Source organism: Syngnathus typhle, linkage group LG6 (genome assembly GCF_033458585.1).
Source record: "Syngnathus typhle isolate RoL2023-S1 ecotype Sweden linkage group LG6, RoL_Styp_1.0, whole genome shotgun sequence".
Taxonomy (NCBI): domain Eukaryota; kingdom Metazoa; phylum Chordata; class Actinopteri; order Syngnathiformes; family Syngnathidae; genus Syngnathus; species Syngnathus typhle.
The window spans coordinates 3,607,090-3,625,729 of record NC_083743.1 but is presented as its reverse complement, the minus strand read 5'-3'; the positions used below and the strand labels follow the sequence as shown (position 1 = coordinate 3,625,729).

The 18,640-nt window shown below is 41.6% G+C and overlaps 2 protein-coding genes and 2 long non-coding RNA genes across 10 annotated transcripts in view; 2 read left to right on the top strand and 2 right to left on the bottom strand.

Moving 5' to 3' along the window:
- schip1 (schwannomin interacting protein 1) overlaps nt 1-7,583 on the top strand; it is a 136,221-nt gene extending 128,638 nt beyond the window's left edge. For all 5 annotated transcript variants that reach the window (XM_061280139.1, XM_061280140.1, XM_061280142.1 and 2 more), the window contains 6 exons: nt 3,121-3,239; nt 4,174-4,291; nt 4,613-4,810; nt 6,317-6,440; nt 6,570-6,663; nt 6,733-7,583. In XM_061280139.1, the coding sequence (XP_061136123.1) occupies nt 3,121-3,239; nt 4,174-4,291; nt 4,613-4,810; nt 6,317-6,440; nt 6,570-6,663; nt 6,733-6,784 (705 nt within the window). In that variant the 3' untranslated portion in view covers nt 6,785-7,583. The remainder of the gene's footprint in view (nt 1-3,120; nt 3,240-4,173; nt 4,292-4,612; nt 4,811-6,316; nt 6,441-6,569; nt 6,664-6,732) is intronic.
- Nucleotides 2,678-5,993, bottom strand: LOC133155118 (uncharacterized). Of its 3 annotated transcripts, none has more exons than XR_009714579.1 (5): nt 5,793-5,993; nt 5,090-5,231; nt 4,603-4,807; nt 4,306-4,456; nt 2,678-3,566 (listed from the first exon to the last, which is right to left on the bottom strand). It is a non-coding gene; the product is annotated as an uncharacterized LOC133155118 (long non-coding RNA). The 3 variants fall into 3 exon arrangements; XR_009714578.1 differs by having other exon boundaries at nt 5,090-5,225; XR_009714580.1 differs by lacking the exon at nt 5,090-5,231 and having other exon boundaries at nt 5,793-5,991.
- Nucleotides 7,584-8,385: 802 nt separating the features above from the next.
- Nucleotides 8,386-11,900, top strand: il12a (interleukin 12a). Its single transcript, XM_061281847.1, has 7 exons — nt 8,386-8,404; nt 8,483-8,637; nt 8,733-8,822; nt 10,544-10,585; nt 10,735-10,875; nt 10,966-11,007; nt 11,227-11,900. The coding sequence occupies exons 1-7, from the start codon at nt 8,386-8,388 to the stop codon at nt 11,365-11,367; spliced, it is 630 nt and encodes a 209-aa protein (XP_061137831.1). The 3' UTR covers nt 11,368-11,900.
- LOC133156082 (uncharacterized) lies at nt 10,308-16,670 on the bottom strand. The gene is made up of 2 exons (XR_009714779.1): nt 15,785-16,670; nt 10,308-11,378 (listed from the first exon to the last, which is right to left on the bottom strand). It is a non-coding gene; the product is annotated as an uncharacterized LOC133156082 (long non-coding RNA).
- Between the last annotated feature and the right edge of the window lie 1,970 nt (nt 16,671-18,640).

Here is an 18,640-nt window from a genome sequence, read left to right as displayed (position 1 = left end):
AAGTTTTAGCCTCTTTCACGTTCCGCAGGAGCTAAAAGTTTTCACGCAGGTGCACTTAACGAGGCGAGCAGACGGACACTCCATTAGGTACACCGCCATTTTCAAGTGTACCTAATAACAGGCCACTTTATTAGGGAAATATCATGGTCAAAGGTCACAGGTGTCAAGCTCTAGTCCTCGGGGCCGCGTTCCAATATGTTTTCCAAGTTACCCTCGTTAAGCGCACCTGCGTGAAAAGTTTTAGCCTCTTTCACGTTCCGCAGGAGCTAAAACTTTTCACGCAGGTGCACTTAACGAGGGAATCATACGGACACTCCATTAGGTACACCGCCATTTTTAAGTGTACCTAATAACAGGCCACTTTATTAGGGAAATATCATGGACAAAGGTCACAGGTGTCAAGCTCTAGTCCTCGGGGCCGCGTTCCAATATGTTTTCCAAGTTACCCTCGTTAGCGCACCTGCGTGAAAAGTTTTAGCCTCTTTCACGTTCCGCAGGAGCTAAAAGTTTTCACGCAGGTGCACTTAACGAGGGAATGTTACGGACACTCCATTAGGTACACCGCCATTTTCAAGTGTACCTAATAACAGACCACTTTATTAGGGAAATATCATGGTCAAAGGTCACAGGTGTCAAGCTCTAGTCCTCGGGCCGCGTTCCAATATGTTTTCCAAGTTACCCTCGTTAGCGCACCTGCGTGAAAAGTTTTAGCCTCTTTCACGTTCCGCAGGAGCTAAAAGTTTTCACGCAGGTGCACTTAACGAGGGAAGCAGACGGACACTCCATTAGGTACACCGCCATTTTCAAGTGTACCTAATAACAGGCCACTTTATTAGGGAAATATCATGGTCAAAGGTCACAGGTGTCAAGCTCTAGTCCTCGGGGCCGCGTTCCAATATGTTTTCCAAGTTACCCTCGTTAGCGCACCTGCGTGAAAAGTTTTAGCCTCTTTCACGTTCCGCAGGAGCTAAAACTTTTCACGCAGGTGCACTTAACGAGGGAAGCACACGGACACTCCATTAGGTACACCGCCATTTTCAAGTGTACCTAATAACAGGCCACTTTATTAGGCCAAGATCATGATCAAAGGTCACAGGTTTCAAGCTCCAGTCCTCAGGGCCGCGTTCCAATATGTTTTCCAAGTTACACTCGTTAGCGCACCTGCGTGAAAAGTTTTAGCCTCTTTCACGTTCCGCAGGAGCTAAAACTTTTCACGCAGGTGCATTTAACGAGGGAAGCACACGGACACTCCATTAGGTACACCGCCATTTTTAAGTGTACCTAATAACAGGCCACGTTCCAATATGTTTTCGAACTTACCCTCGTGAAAAGATGTTCATTTTCACCTTCTGCAGGAGCTAAAACTTTTCACGCAAGTGCACTTAATGCTGAGTGCTAAGCAGGGAGGCAATGCGTCCCATTTTGAAAGTCTTTGTATTGACCCGGCCGGGGTTTGAACCCACCACCTTCCAGTCTGAGGGTAGACACTCTACCGACCATGCCACTGAGTTGGCTCAGATAATTCAAATGAAATGTTCCACTGCAACGCTGAAGAGGAAGAATTCACTGAAGATTTGGCTTCACGTTGTCAATTTGTGGAAAATACACATTAGCTTGATTGTGTTCCTCCCCAATCTAATTTGGACCCTTCGGGACGCTCGAGGATGAAGGAGGTCGTTAGGCCTGTCACTATTATCCTCTTCTTGCCTCTTGCCCGCATTGAAATGTTAATTCAATGGCCCCCGCAATTTTCCATCTCATCATTCTTTGGCAAAAAGGAAGCCACTCCGAGACAATTTGACCATTTGGGTTTTTTTACGCGATTGCTGCAAATCTCCCGACAGTGACAAAATGACAGGAAAGGTTACCGTGGCATTTTTTAGTGCCGCGATGAGATCGAGCGAGCGCAGGTGCGGTAAATCCACAGCGGGAAGACAAAGCATTGATACGCTGTGTTTGTTTGATTACTCTGCAATTCCTTGCGCTGTACTTCCAGCACAGTTTATGTAAAGTTCGACACGCCGCATTAAAGCGAGCCGGCTGATGACTACGCGAGCAAAACAAGCGGCGGCGTGTGTCGGTTTTCCAATTGGCTGCGAGGCCCCCACAGCGTTGTATTCCTCACCGTTGTAAAGATTTTACGACGTCTGTTTTCGGCCCACCCAAGCGCACAAACAGAGCAGATGACAATTAGACAAAAGGCAGGAAGCTCTTTTGTGTAGCAGGTGTAAAGCTCAAACGTGACCTTTGACCCTTGTGAACCTCTTTCAGGCTCACTGAAAATTCCTCAGAGCCAAAACATTTAGGAATGACTTTGAAATTGAATCGGATGCTATTTAATTTTGTTAGTCACTTGTGTTCTCCTACACGAGGATGTGTGTGAAGAACCAGGCCGACTTCTCTTCTGGCCATCTGGTGGCCGCTCCCTCAGATTATGGTGATTGACATTGGTTGGAGACAAGACAGAAAAAAATGTGAGAAAAAGGAGTGGTAGGAATGATGTGGGAGAAGACAGTTTGAGGCAGACGAGCAAAGATGGAAGGAAATGCCTGGCGTGTGTGACGAGTGTCTGGCGAGGCTGAATGGCGTAGATAAGACACGCTGAGACAGGAGAGAAATTTGAACGGAAATTGGAACTTGTAGTCAAGAGACAGCCCAAATGAAACACTCTAAAATGTTTATCATTGTTCATCACATTATTCTTCTATTTATTTTGCCTTTTGTTGAGGTCATGCTGGAGCATCAGTGTTATATGTCGTCTGTTTACCACGTGACTCAAACTAGTACTTAACATTACCGCCTGTAAACGTAGCACAACACTATTGAGCTGTTTGTTCTTTGATGCAACGGCACCACCCAGTGGTGGAAATGTATATTGTCTTTTATTTAAAAAATCTCCCAGTGAATCTAATTCACACGTTTTGCTGGTTCAGCTGAGTCCACACTTTGTATCACATCTTGTTAAAATGACACCCAGCCAAATTAGGAGGCTGCTGCTATAAATACAGCGGCCGTGTAAAAGATTGGGAAAATGGTGCCACGGCCTAAAAATAAAATCAGAGCTGCCATGACAACGCAAAAGTCTCTCATTAAAAAAAAATGTTTTTGCTTGTGTTTCAGGCCCAGAAGAATGAGAGGGAGTCTATTAGGCAGAAGTTGGCCCTGGGCAGTTTCTTCGACGATGGACCGGGCATCTACACCAGCTGCAGCAAGAGCGGCAAACCGAGCCTGTCGTCACGGTAACGTGATGTCGCTCTCTTATTATTGTCATTCAGATCGAGACGGTCGACTTTTTGAACCCGCGAAGCCTCAATCTGTATTTTAACTGGCGAGAGCGTTTGCACAATCGGAGTCATCGCCCTTTAAAGTTCTATTTTAATCAGTGCTCTTTGGATGCCCTGCCGCGTGATCAATCAGCCGTGCTTGTAATTACTGCATGGAATAAGCAGATTATTGATCCGCGTTCGGAGCCTCGTCCACACTTTGTCGAAACAAAAATGAATTTGAACAACCCGGTCGCTGTCATCTGTATTGGACCAGAACCGCCTGCTGCTTCCCGCATTGATCTGCATGGAGGACAAGCAGGGAGATGATTAAAAACACACAGCCTGGTTGAGTCAGTCCTCACCCTGCATTATGATCTCATGGAGGCAACTAGGGAGTCTCGTTTGCATTTTTTTTTCTTTTTTCTAACTACAAAGCGATGCTCAGGGGACACTTTATTAGGTACAGCTAATGGCAGCAGTGGGCTGGGCCTTCGGGGATTTCCTTGACTTAATCCATTTTGTAATACCGCCACTATCATGTTGCAATTAAAGTCTAGAAAGCATCAATACTGCAGCAAAATGCAATACAGTGGATTTAATGGACTGTGTGGGAGGAGGAGCCAATTGTCCTTTACATCACAGCGGTATTTTTCATGACCTAAAAATACCCAGCACAATACAAAATGATTGTCATTTTTTCGTTATTATTTAGATTATTTATTATTTTTGTATTTATTATTTTTTAAAATTATTGTAATTTTTTCGTTATTATTTAGATTATTATTTTTGTATTTATTATTTGTATTTTTTTGTTGGTGCATTTCGTGCTTTCTCTTTTTCAACTCAATTCTGATAAGAATGATGATAAGAATTTTACGACAAGAATCAATGAACGTGCTTCCTGCAGGCTGCAGAGCGGCATGAACCTCCAGATCTGCTTCGTCAACGACAGCGGTAGCGACAAGGACAGCGATGCGGACGACAGCAAGACGGAGACCAGTCTGGACACGCCCCTGTCTCCCATGGTAGGTAGGCTCACCTGACACCGGACGCGACGAGGACGAGCAGGTCTCTTGGCTTTGGTCCACCTTTTCTGGCCCGTTAACCAATTCCTGGGCTGCAAATGAGGAATGAATTGGAATACGCTCAACCGGGGCACGGATGGTTGGACGCATTAACCTCCTGTCAGCCTGAAACACAGTTAACACAAAGCCAGAGAAATGTTCATCCTTACTCTTCTGCTGATTGAAAGCAATTACCGTCCATGCACATGATTTTATATGGAAAAGTACATTCCAGAAAAGTCATTGTTATTCATTCTACCAAACACGTTCACCTCAACGCAGTCCAAGCAGAGTTCGTCCTACTCGGACCGGGACACCACTGAGGAGGACTCCGAGTCCCTGGAGGACATGGACTTTGTGAGTCGGCAGAAGAAGCTCCAGGCGGAGGCCAAGCTGGCGTTGGCCATGGCCAAGCCCATGGCCAAGATGCAGGTGGAGGTGGAGAAACAGAACCGGAAAAAGTCACCTGTGGTGGATCTGGTGAGTGGCACGTTGCTTTTAGTCTTTCTCAAAATATATCGCCAGTAGAATAAACAATTGGTTTATCTTTACCCCAAAAATTCTGCAAACTGCACCACATTAAACTCATAAAATTGTGCAGGTGGACCTAATATCGTGGCCCGTGGGTATACAGATTGAACAGGCCCTGTCCACTTTATGATCATGTCGCAGTGAGGCAGTCTTCATCATTATTTCATCCTTTTTTTTCCGGCTCGTCGGAGCACACACACATGAATAGAGCAACGACGTCATACGTACACACGTCGTACTTCCACGTGACTTATTCAGGGATGTGGAGGGAGGCCAGGCCCCGCCACATCCATAATTCATCCAGCGGAAAGCACTGACTGGTGCGTCGTGGAAGCGAGCAGCGCTCGACAGTCACAGAGCATCACTGTCACTCAACACACAAAGAATCGGAAAGTGGATCATCAAGGTCATGGAGGCCGGAAATATACGCTCACACACAAAAAAACAGAAAGGTCTGTTCAAATGCCAGGTTTTTGTGATATTGACACATTATGTAGGACTCAGTGTGACCATTAAAAAATAATAATAATAAATTAAGAGGGAGTGTAAAAATGTCTGTTAAAAAAATAATCATAATAAAACGTGTTATCTTTACAGAAATATTTTTTACAGCCATAATCCTACAATTATAGTTTAATCTCTTTGCGAAATAAAATGTAAAAAAGAAGGCCATGATACGTCACTTTTAAAACAACCCCCACGCCATGCATATATTTTAGTTGCTCCGTCGAATTCTGTTGATTTCCAGACATTACATTATGTCACTATGACACACAATAGTGATATCATCCGACTTGTGACGTCTTGAAACACATTTGTCAACAAACTAGAACTACTATCGCCCACTCTTGGTTTTACTGACCACCACCGTGACGTCACAAAAATGCGAAAGTGAAACGTCGGGTGCAAACTATACTGTGTGTTTGTTTACCTGTTCTCGCTGGAGAGGAATAAGTAGAGCTAACGCAGGCTGCGTCCACTCGTGTGACTTTAGTTATTATCGATTGAAAACATGCAGTCAGTCGTCTTCTCTTTGAATGAAAGCGAATATACAGCGATTTTTTGGACACCGGAAAGGAAGTTGACGCTGATGTTACTGTAGTAGAAAGGAGCCTGCTGCCCTCTAGCGGCCGCTTGGAACACGACAAGGTCGTCAAGTTCACATTTTTGTGACCTGCTTCTTGAGGACATCTGATGAGAAATATTTGCACTGCTTGTAGCCATTTTCCCCCTCAATTTAAATGTAATCTTTGATGATCAATTAAAAATATTTAAAAAATTAAAAACAGACCATTTTTTAATTATTATGTTTTTTTTGTCTGACAACGATGCGATGGATGTTCTGATCGTTCTACATACACACATAAAAAAAAAACTATCAGTTGTTTACCAGAATGTTTCATGTTTTAAAGGCTTTTCCTTTGTATTCCATCCGTTGTTTGCTTTGTCTGACAGCTCCCACACATGCCTCACATCAGTGAATGTCTCATGAAAAGAAGCCTGAAGCCCACCGACCTGAGGGACATGACGCTTGGACAACTCCAGGTCATCGTAAACGATCTGCACTCCCAGATTGAAAGTGAGTCGGGTGCAATTTCGATGTCCAATAAAACATGATTCGACTTCCATTTTAGCTTGGCGGCGGCCATCACAGATGTCTGTCTACGTATCGAAGTTATGTTTCACCATCTCCCGCTCTGGTGTGTAGGTCTGAACGAGGAGTTGGTCCAGCTACTGGTGGTCAGAGACGAGCTCCACATGGAACAAGATGCCATGCTGGTTGACATCGAGGACCTCACCAGGTTAGGATTTGATCAGGGTTAAGATTTGGTTTGGTCAGGTCTTATTTCTTTTCTTTGTCTACCCTCCAGGCATGCTGAGAGCCAGCAGAAACATCTGGCTGAGAAGACCCTCTCCAAATAAGAAGCATTTTTGCTCCACCTTCACCGCCACCACTTGCCCGCCCTCCGCCGCCTGAACCAAACCAAGTCCCTCGCCGAAGCGTCACGCCTCCATCTCGTTCCAAATCTGCCCGCTCGTCTCCTTCGCCGCTTTCCCGCACTCCTGAGCCCCCAGCACAGAAGACCGCCACCATCCTCGTGTGGCCTCATCCGGGCGAACGCGTCTTACTTCCCCCGAAGAGACGAGAGAGGATTGTGTATCGTCATGGTTTCTGTCCCAGCTTCCTGTGCTTCGCTCTCCTTTCCTTACAACTTTCTACATTCGCCACTAAATTATTACTGTCAAATGCAAAAATTGTGGGAAAAAAAAAAAGTCAAGTTATAGTGAAAACTTTAGTAGAAAGTCAGTCTTAAGATTAAAAAAAGAGAAACAACACTGTATAAAAAATAAAAAAATAATTAAAAAAAAGATTGCTAATTATCTCGAAGCATTTTAAGTTGGACTGTAAAGTATCTCAACCTGTTTTTATTCTGCACAAATGGTAGTTTTCAACTGAGAAATGTTTATTTGAAGGTGCTAAAAGAGTGTAAAGGAAACATGCCTGCCTTGTAGTGGAGTCGTAGCTTTTGGTAAATACATTCACTCAAATTGCTCTTCAACATTTTGTAAATGTTGATTTTTTTTTCCCCGACACGAGTCATTTTCCAAAAGAATCGGTGTGTTAATATCGTTCATCCTACTGTGTTCAGAAACTTTATTTGAAGGAAGAACATGTTCATGTACAGATATGTAAAATAAAGAATAAACTTTGTTTTCTATACGCTTTTGCCAAACACTTCCTCTTTCAGCCGAGAATGAGATGTTCACCGCACGGTGTTTTCGCTGCACTGCTGGCAGAGTGATGTTTAAGTTAACTTGTAAAGGCCAGGAAACTCCCGGCTTCCGACACTCGCTCACCACTCCAGTTTCTCCATGTGCTGTCATTCTCAACCGACCTTGAACGCAACAAATGCGTCTTGTTTTGATCAAGAGAGAGAGAGAGATTGGGAAATCCAAGGTGTGAGAGATGATGTCATATGAAATGATTCAAAAAACTGTTTATATTTATATATTTATGTATATAGTACATATACATAATATATAAGACATACGTTACATAGGGAGACAGACAGACAATTGCTTGTGTACTATCGCTCGTCAAGCCCAGTGGTCGAGATACAGATAAATATATCTATATATATCTGTATATCTATCTATATATCTATATCTATCTATATACCTCTATATCTATATCTATATCTATATATATAAATAATCTAATGGCTCTCGGGCGCCTCCTGGAGTTCTAAACATCCAGGCATTGCATTTTTTTGTAAATTTTACTTCCGAAACCAGCGGCCAATAACCGCCTCTGCACTGGATTTATAATACACAACATTAGTCATCATTCTACACCAACTTCCCTTTATTTGCTTTTCGACCTCCGTCAGGTCACCGCTGACTTTCTGCCAGGACGGGGGTGTGAATATCCCCCGAGAATAATCCAAAGAACAACATATAAAACCCAACATATAAAACCAGAAGGTAAGAGGGAGACACAACATTGAACACACAAGACAAAGATGACAAACTTTTATTTCTGTGAGTTGGATGAGACAAAGCATTCAGTTGAGTGCAGGTTTAAATTTTTCTTACTTGAAATATTTCTCTCCCATTCAGACGTGATCAGGTGTTTGCTCGTTGCATCTGCGCTCAAGTGGCGCACGGCCACGTCACTGCCGGTGCACACGCAACTGAGCGCAGAAGAGTGCCCGAACTGCTCGGCGCTCTTTATGAACCTCTTGACAAATATCAGGGGGATCCTTAACAATGATGTAAGTACTTGTTGTTATTCAATTGTTATTTGATTATGCATGTGAAAGTGCACTTTGCACATTGTTATGTTCTCAAGTATTTATTTCTTTTTAAGGACGTTTTGTTTCACGGCATCAAGTCTAACAAAACAACTGTGAGCAGCTTGGCTGAGACGCCGCAAGCCTGCGCACCGAACATTCAACAGGTGACTTTTTGTCTTTTTGCCTGGTAAAATGGGAATTGTTGTTCATAACTTTTAGATGAAGCCATAAATTTTTTTTTTTAATTGAGACGAATGTGAGAATTAAAAGCGAAAACGAGAACATTTTAGTCCTAAAAGCTCACCTGTATTTACCTATAATCTTGTTGAATTTTTAATCATTTAAATGATTACTGTTTTTTTTTATCTCATTATTCAAAAAAGATCAAATCAATTTTTTAAAAATGTGTTTTAATGACTAATATATTTCAATGTTCTAACACAGGGGTGGGCAAACTTTTTGACTCGCGGGCCGAACTGGGTTCTAAATTTGGACCGGAGGGCCGGACAAGGAGCAGATGGACGTAGGCGTTGTGTGAAGTCATATAAGCGACCTGTAAAGGTCATTGCATAAAAGATCTTGGCCTTTAGTAGGTAGTAAAGCATGGATATTCCAAACAATTTTTTTGAAAACAAATGCATTTATTAACAGCATTAAAAAAATAAAATAATTCACTAAAAAACTGCTATCAGTGATTCTCATAAAATACGACACTGTTATTATGAATAACAATCTCCATCACTTCAGTGCCTGCAGGTCAGATTAATGAAAGATGTTTATCTTATGAGATCACATCAAACGGCAAACATTCTGACCAAATATATCATATTGAAGAATCGGTGAAAGCATACATCCAAATAAAGTAATCAAAACAGCAACACGGTGAGGGGTATCTGAAAATCAGAGCAGAGTTTTAACTCGCAAACACCTGGTAACAGAGGTGAGGAAACGGGAAACACTTGCTTAAAGTAAGCCTTAAGAACTTTACAGGTTAAGATTAGTCCCAAATAGGTGGTGCATCAATGTCCTTGAGCATCCTGCATTGTTTGAAAATGAGAATGGTCGCTAGTTTCAATCCCTGCTATGTGTACAAATCATATTCAAAATGCATTTTTTTACAATAAACTTGAGAGCCTCCCGTTCATTTTCAGTGGGAACAGTGTTGTTGGTGTCCCTTTTTTGCTAGTGCGTCATAGTCTGGAGTAAAATTTGTTGTGGCAATTCTTAGGCGAGATCCGAGGTGTTGGTCCGTTTACCTTGATCTGTGACGGGTTGATGTTGATGTGGCTGAACGTCACGTCGCGTACGTCGAGCCAAATTGGCCACTCTTTTTTAAACACTCGGCACTCACTTCTTTTTTTCGGGCCACTCATTTTAATGGAAGGATTCCAGGGGAAGGTTTGTGGGTGGCTTTAGCGCAAAACTGCATCTGAAAGCTCAGCGCGCGAATTATAAGAATGCTGTCGTCAAAGCCCACGCTCTAAATTCGGGACTGATACGAATAGAGCGAGAGTGCGCCAAGTCCGTACTACTGAATACGTACACGCACTTGTGAGTGTGCACCGAGCTTTCTGACACGGCTTCCGGTAGTAAATGCGCAGGCGAGCGCTTCGCCATCTACTGGGGAAACGCAGTCATTGCAGGCAAAATGACAAAAAAAAAAAGTTTAATAATACAATTTGTTCAGGGTTGGCGGGCCGGATTAAACGGTCCCGTGGGCCGGATGTGGCCCGCGGGCCGTAGTTTGCCCACCCCTGTTCTAACATGTCATAATAATATAAACAAATACAAATGTATACATTTTAAACGTGGGTTATACTTATCCATCTTTTACATATGGTCATTGGATTTTTTTCTCATCTACACTTTTTATTTTACGCCATAGAATTCCAACTGCATGGCTCAAAGAAGTACACCCTTCAGTGAGGTAACTAGTTTATTGACTGTACAATTATTGGCTACTTTTTTAGCAATATTTTCACACTCGAATGAGATCCAGCTCAAATTCTGACAAGAACATGCTTGATAAAAAAAAAAAAAAAATCATAAGTGACACAATGCTTTTGCTCCTCACAGAGTGAATGTCTCATGAGCATCATGAAGGACATTGTCCACTATGAGGCTCTCATTGAGTCCTACCTCAAGTTGACTCTGAAACGCCCCAAAGAAGAAAAGGCTCTTCTGAGCCCGACCCTGAAAATTATTCAAAACCTGAAGGTGCGAGTTTGTTTTGGCGGGTCGTGTAAGAAAATATTGAAAAATAATATCTTCTTATAAATGACCTAAAATGATGTTTTGTTTTCACAGAATTGTTTCCTGAGATTCAATGGAGGGATGAACCCTGCAGAGGTCTTTTTTTTATTTATTTTTTATTCCTTCTTGCTTTAAGTCTTCATGTCTAAAAATGATGTAGAGTTAAAATAATTGAATCACAAAATAATTAAATACAATCCAGACTCAATCTGACAACACTGTATTTGGACATGTTGTTTTTCAGCATGACAGGGTTAATGTTTAATATCCTACCCCAATTTAGTTTAATCTAAAAAACGGTATGTGTGTTTTCAGGAGGACATGTCTCGTATGTGGGTAGACGACAGCTACACTAACCGACTTGAGATGTTCAAGTTGATGAGAGGCTTCTACATCAGAGTCATCACCATCAACCGTGCGATGGGCTACATCTCCTCGGGAGACCACCGGGTGTAAACGTGCCAGTTCTGAGGGAGAAAAAAAAACACAATATTCAATGGCAAACATTTGAATCCAAAATAATACATTACATAAAATAATTGAATGTGAAACAGTAAAACTTAAGCAAGTAGATGGAACAAAAAGATTTGATCAAAATTTCTTATGTTGCCAGGCAGACTTTGTAGGGCACAAATATTTGTGCCCCAAAGTTTCTCATTTATACCCCTCTATGGTGCAATTTTAACATTTGGAAATGAACAAAGCTAAAGCTAACGTAGCTCAAAATAGCACCACCCGCTCATACGTAGTCAGTAGCCATGTTGGCTAATTTCTATGTGATTGTATTCCAAAATTTGGGAAGAGAGTAAATACGTATTCTATTTATTACAGTTATTTATTTCCTTGCTTGGGATGTATTTTTTTTATATTTATAATAATTGCTCAATTTGAGCCATGTGAATTCCTGATGTGACATGTTTACTGCTTTATAAGTTTAACATAGTCATGCAACAAGCCAGCTCATTTGTGTGCCTTTTATTTTTTTTACAATAGTGATATTAAACATTTGACTAAATGACTGCAGTCGGATCGATTATAACATAAATCTAACAAATAAAGGGACCATGTAAAAAATACAAACATATATAGACTGTATCTATATTTACACTCGCCACTACTTTAAATATAATGTAACTTAATAAAACGTAATAGTTCTGACAACAATGCTGACATCAGAACATCATGGGTCATTTTGACCCAGAGACAGCAGGAGGCGTTCTAACACAAAAAAAAGTTACAGTTGAAACATTTTGCAAATAAATAAAGCCTACGGTTGGATTAAATTAAAAGTAATAAATAATTTTAAAAGACTACACAGGCTTGATTCTCTTCTTCAGATGACGAAGGGCAGAATGATCACGATTCAGTGGAGGATGGAGAGCTTGTGGTCAAAGCTCGAGCAATGGCTGCCCTTCTGTGAGGTGGACATGAGAAAGAGGAAGATGAGGATGACGCGATCGAGGAAGGGAAATTGCGATGATGATGATGAATGCTAACATGATGAAGGTTCAACTCACTTAATGGCGGCGGTCTTCTCGATGACCCACGGAGCACGGATTTGCGCGCAGTAGTAGCTATCTTTGGTGTAGAAGCTGAAAGGTGTCAACAATTTACATTGTTAGCAACTGTTGGGTGCAGATGTAAAGAATTTGAATTTTGCCATTGTACGCTTTCCATTCCCATATGTCGAGAGTTGAAATGAAAACACAACATTTTTTAGTTCAATTTCAATCAGTTCAATTTTAAAATTAATATAAATATGTTTTAAAATATTTTTGTTATATCGTTTTAAATTTAAATATGGGTCAATTTGGTTGTTTCTCTAGGAATGTCCATAATTCTTTCACTCCAATTAAACCCATTTCTTCTCCAATTTTTACGTTCATTTTTGGTAACTTATTCTCTTATCAACATTGCCCCCTGGCGGTCTGGAGGAACGCAATAAAACTACTCAATTATATGATTGTATCTTTTTATGAATTTCGCCACATTGTGCTGCTGATGGATCAACCCTGAATCTGCAAATATGTAGGCCCACTTACATGATGGCGGGCAGGCATGGTGGTTGAGGAACTTCCACTCGAAATGCAAACACTTCTTCCGTAATCTCCTTACTGCTGACCTTTGTGCAGCATACTGTCGGCTTTCCCACTGTACCAAAACAAACAAACAAAAAAAGATTGTAAGTGCTGTCATTGAGTCTTCGAACGGACACCAAATCCAAGATTTTTCACAACTCACCTCCTTTTCCGCAGGTGACCATAACCGCCAGCATGGCCACAACCAGCAAACTCTTCCGCAGGCTTCCAGCGTTCATTTTGGATGATCAATAGGACAGATGAGAAAATGCCGCAAAAATGTCTCGGTCCCTCTCTCTTGAGTTTTCGAAAAGTGAATGAAGTGACCGAGGCCGGTCGGTCAAATTTAAGGCGTAAAAGCAGAAGTGCATTAGTCATTGTTCAGATTTGTTTTCCCTTTTTAGGATTTCTTCCCCTGAATTGGTGTCACAATAGTTAGCTGGAAATGACTAAATGTGACGAACATCGGCAAGATCATGACTAAAAGGACACAACGCCCAACGGAAATCCAGCTTGCTGTATCAAATTTTCTAAAATCTAAATGATCAATGAAATATTAAAACGACCTGGAACACGGGAAGGTTTTTAAGCATGAAGGGCATCTCAGCCAAATCCAGATTTTGACAATTCCCAATCCTAAATAGTTAAATATACAATGCAAATGGTCCAGGTGCTGAAGGCGCGAAGCAGCCCAAGACATCACACTACCATTCACTGTTTGATGTTCTTCTACTGGATTGTTGTGTTACATTTATGACAAATGAAACGTGACAGACCTTCCAAAAAAATTAAACTTTCATCTCGGCAGTTGAATGACGTTCCAAAAGTCTTAGAGAACCATCCAGAGGTTTTTTTTGGGTGGTTGATGAGCCCTTATGGTCAGTAGTGGTTTTCATCTTGCAACTACACCAAGGTCACTAACCCAAAATAAAACCTAAAACTGAAATGTAACAAATAGAATCCAAAGTGTTTTTGGAAAATAAGAGAGATTACGCCGAGAAACCCGTATTACAGCCAGTAAGGCCACCTGTTTGAAACTGGGTCATTTTGAGCGGGAAAACGTCAAACCTCCAAGCATGCAGTACATCAAACCGCCGGCAGAGGTCACTGGAGTCAGCGATATGTGCAAAGATTATTTTAATTGTATTGTACTCTGTTTTCTGGCATTTTTAAAATCCTCAATGGAGTAAGATTCATCGAAGACAAAATTGACCTTAGGTTTGAATGTGCTATCGCTAGTTGTGACCTCGCCTCCCACCCGCACACACTCGTACAACATCCATCCTATTGCTTCATTTTATTGCATAATGGCACCTGTTCACATTACATTCCGCATCATGACTTCTCTTCCCTCTTTGATGCCTCATCGGCCTAAGAATCCTTTCGAGGGGGGGGGTCGTCTCCGAATTTTAGTCACCTTGCCTAACTCAGACACCCCGCGACACAGCAGCAAAATGGACGGGGGGTCAAAAATCCCCTGGTCTTTGCCTCAAGTCTGAAGGCATATGTTAATAGGGAAAGTTTACCCTATATATAGCCGCCAGGTGTCTGTCTGCTGTGTTTGGGATCCAGGAAGTGAGTCATCTCCAGCTGCTTGTTGGTGGACAAGGGGCGCTTGTGGTTTGGTGAAGGGCCTTTTTGGGGAACTGTTAGACTTGCGTGTGATTTCTGATAGTCACTGTAAATCCACAATACAGTAATCCCTCGTTTATCGCGGATAATCGGTTCCAAAAATTACCCGTGATGAGTGAAATCCACGAAGTACGGTCACTAACAAGAAGTACTGGGCAGGCTAACGAGTTAGCGGAAAGATGCTGATCGTGCTAATACGTGAAAGCAGACTGCTAAAGGAATGTAAAGGAACATTTGGAGCAATATTACATTGTCCTATAGGTTAGACACATGTTTCCTCAATTTAGAAGTTTTATTTTGACTTTTAAATTTGGACAAAAACAATTAGCCCCGTTTATTTTAACAAGGGAAGATTGTTTGAGTGAAGCCTGCCCCCCCACCCACAATCAGACTTGAGCAGACATAAATGATGCTGAGTCACATCACTTTGTGAGTTTGCCCATCAAAGCTACCTCAAAGAAGAAGAGTATGGGAACGCCATAAGAGCAGTCTTGTATGGTTATTCCCCACTCTGTCAAAACGCAAAGCTCAGCACAAGCTTCCCAGAGACGTTCCCTCGAGACGCCCGCGCTTTGTTAAGTTTTTTTTTTTCCTTCCTGGGCCTGCGAGAGCTGTTCTTCATCTCAAATAAAGCCGTTAAGCCAACAGCTACACCATTTGGGGGGAAACCACGTCCAAGTTCACGCAGTCCATCCAGTGACCTTGGTCCCGTGTCATCCCATCCTATTCCCATTTATCACATCAGGCATCGTTCCACTTCATAAAACAACATGCTGAGATTTTACAAACGAGCCCTTTACGTTCAAGTAAGCAAGCACACTTCTCGTTTACAGACCTCCGAGGAGAGCCGGGCGATAAGATGAGAGGAAGTACGTGGGTGTGAAATATCTGCGGTGTGGGACTCTTCGGGGTTCGCACAATGGACGACTCACTCCTGCTTTCTATTAAGGGCTTGGGCCGACAGGAATACGGACAAGGCCGATGACGCCCACATGCGGGCATCCCAGAGCTCTCGTCAGAAAAGAACTTTTAGGAAAGCAATTTTGTAAAAAAAACAATGTTTTTTTTTATTTACATATGATCTATGTTTTTACCGTTTTTCCAAAAGTTTCAATGTTCATAAGTCAAAAGCATGTAGAAAAGACTTCAACGCATTCACTCACCATTTGTTCAAGTCAGGACTCAAGTTGTGGATTCTGGATAGTTGAGTTGAATAACAGATCGTTCAAGCTTGAAATAATGTGTAAATTCTTAACAATACGTCCAAATAATACTTTGGGGGAAACGATAATTGTTGTCTGTTTGTGTGCCACCATACTGACCCAAGGCAGCCATCTTACTTTTGACCTTTCACCCCATCAAGTGGAGCACGCCTCTAAATGCAGTAGCCATATTTGGCCAGGTGGGGGCACAGTAAACAAGAAAAGACCATACGTTAAAAACTTTTACCTAACTGAATGATAACAACGGTACAACTTCTACAAGTATTTCTCTCAATCATTACAAACGACTTTTATTCCACAGATTTAGTAAAATTACGTGTGCCTTTAAAAAAAACAAAAAAAACAGGGTGGCCAACGAATCAAAGTCTCTGGCAGATGAAAATGAACGCCGCCATTCATCATGGCTCGAGGCTAATGCAGGCTAAATTATTAAAGCGCTACAAGAAACTTTAGCACCAGATTAATGGAAGTGCAACGTTTATAACTGCACATTGCTACAGTCAGCGTGTTATCCCGAACCCAGAACGTCATGGCTGCGAATAGACAAATGAACCACTCAACCCACTGTGCTGCATTCAAATAAATCTGTGAGAGTTTATGACCTAACCCACCCAAATCATTTTCTGCGGTTGCTTGTTGATATGAAAGTTGCTCCAATATGGAGAAAGAGTCATACAAGTATTTGCACTGGAACTAACTTGGAGGCGAAGAAACAGGAAGCGGTTAGTTATCTGGGCCCGGCGGAGGAGACATAGTGACAAGCTGGAGGAAATGGTTTATAGCTCAATATGATTGGAAACAAAGATGGAGAAGCCGCCGTATTGGAAATGACTGGCGGCTGCTTGGAAGCCATTGTACTCTTCCCAATCATCTCAATCTTTCCCTCCAGAAAGAAAGCAGCATTTTTCTACACGTTTCCAAACATTTACGCCGCTGAGAGCTGTGATTAAAAATAGCAGTGCATGTCAATAAAAGCCGCGCTGAGAGGCACAATGGCAGACGTGCCGGGAAAAACCCACGGAGCTACAGTAGAAGGACTCGGAAGGAGAAAAAAGAAAAGATTTGTGAAGTCGCCGCTCAGAGCCAGTGGATATCGATTGTGTATTTGTTTATTCGGTTAGGCAGAAGCCCTGCTCGTATTTCCGTAATTGAGGCAAAGTACAGAGAAGAAATACGATGCTGCATAAATTAGGCCGCATCATGCCGACTGACCTTCTGCTAAAGTTTATGTTGTAAAGCCGCAGTCATGGGATTTGCTATATTGTGCATTAGGGCCTGTTGAGGTTGTGGCTCGCCCTTGCAAAGCTCATCATAAAGTTCTAATAAAAATATGTCTATAAAGAAATGACACATAATGACAAATAACACCACGTGAGTGACAAAGCTAAAACAATGAAGATGGTAAGAATTACTTTTCTCTCTCCAGAATATGAACTTTTTCTTCAAAACAGTGCTGTTTCTCTTTGAGGTGCAACCTCAGCAACTTCGACAGATGTACAATTGTGTAAAAAAAAGGATACTGATTTACTAATTTAAGAACTAGAGGGACGCAAAAGTCTGGTTATAGTGAAAAATGGTTGATCACCAAAAGTTAAACAAATGAGTTTCCTGGGTACATTCAGTTTTTCGCAGGCAGGACAAAGTCTTCCGTTCTTAGCCCACATTATTTGGGGTTATTTACTGATTAGCATAGCATATCGATTGAGGCTAATCATTCAGACGGAAGTTAACACCTTGTTTACAAAGTTCTTTGGGGTCACATTAATAAATTCTCCCCGGGATGTAGCCATTTGTTATTGTCAATATATAAGTATTAATAATCAAGCTTTATTTTGGATTACCATCTACAATGTTTGCGCTTCCATTTTAAGAGTTGTATTTTAAAGTAATCATCATTAGTTGTTTTTAACATTATATTGAAGTCCTCATGTTTCTCTGTTGGAAAAAAAAAAGTCAAAGAGAAAGCAAAATAAAAATGTTGATTGAATTACAAATTGTAATACAGCCTTCCCAGCCTGTGACTTCAAAATGGCGGTGTCAGTTACTGCTTTTGTAATCTAAATTAACACGTTGAGGGAGTGTTTAAAGTGGACGTTTACTTTTATGATTATGTTCTTCAATGCTCTCCAAACTCATGGTCCTCAAGGGTGATGATGCTGCACGAGTCCAGACACTCATCTAATGGTGAGCCCACAAGGTAAGGACTATTCATTTTTTATGAGAGGGGCAGATCCATTGGCGCCTTGTATCACTGACATTGACTCAGCTGTGGCCTAAAGTAGCCCGAGATTGGCGTCTTCGGGGATTTTCTCCAGTGACCAAATAAGAGACCATATGCTCAAGTACTGTGCTTAACATGAAGTACTGACGACAATCTGAATGTAACGGTTTCTGTAAAAAGCACAGGGATGACACAATCACATATTAATACATCAACAGACGGAAAAAAAAAAGCGAGTGGAAAAAACTATCAAGGCCAACCAGAAAATAGGCAACATCTGCTCACCAGAAGCTGAATTTCCCCGACTCCAGACAACCATGTGGCAAGTTTTTGTCCCTTAACATGTGAGAAACATCACTCTGTCACATTATATAAATTTTCTTTACAAAAAAAGATTTTTAAAATCACTGCAAACTCTAACTTTAGTAGTCAACTTAAATGCTGTTAAGACACCATCAGCGACTGCAACCAAGAGAAGAACATCCATTTCAGCATCCAGGCACTTTTTGTATTAATAATTAAATGGTGGCATTAAATTCAATGGCGCGACGTGTGCATATTTACACTTGGAAGCA

Bases quoted from the DNA above. Each gene is read 5' to 3' on its own strand.
- il12a (XM_061281847.1), top strand. The intron at 8,638-8,732 runs GTAAGTACTTGT...TTTCTTTTTAAG, and splicing joins GGGGGATCCTTAACAATGAT to GACGTTTTGTTTCACGGCAT. The intron at 10,876-10,965 runs GTGCGAGTTTGT...TTGTTTTCACAG, and splicing joins AAATTATTCAAAACCTGAAG to AATTGTTTCCTGAGATTCAA.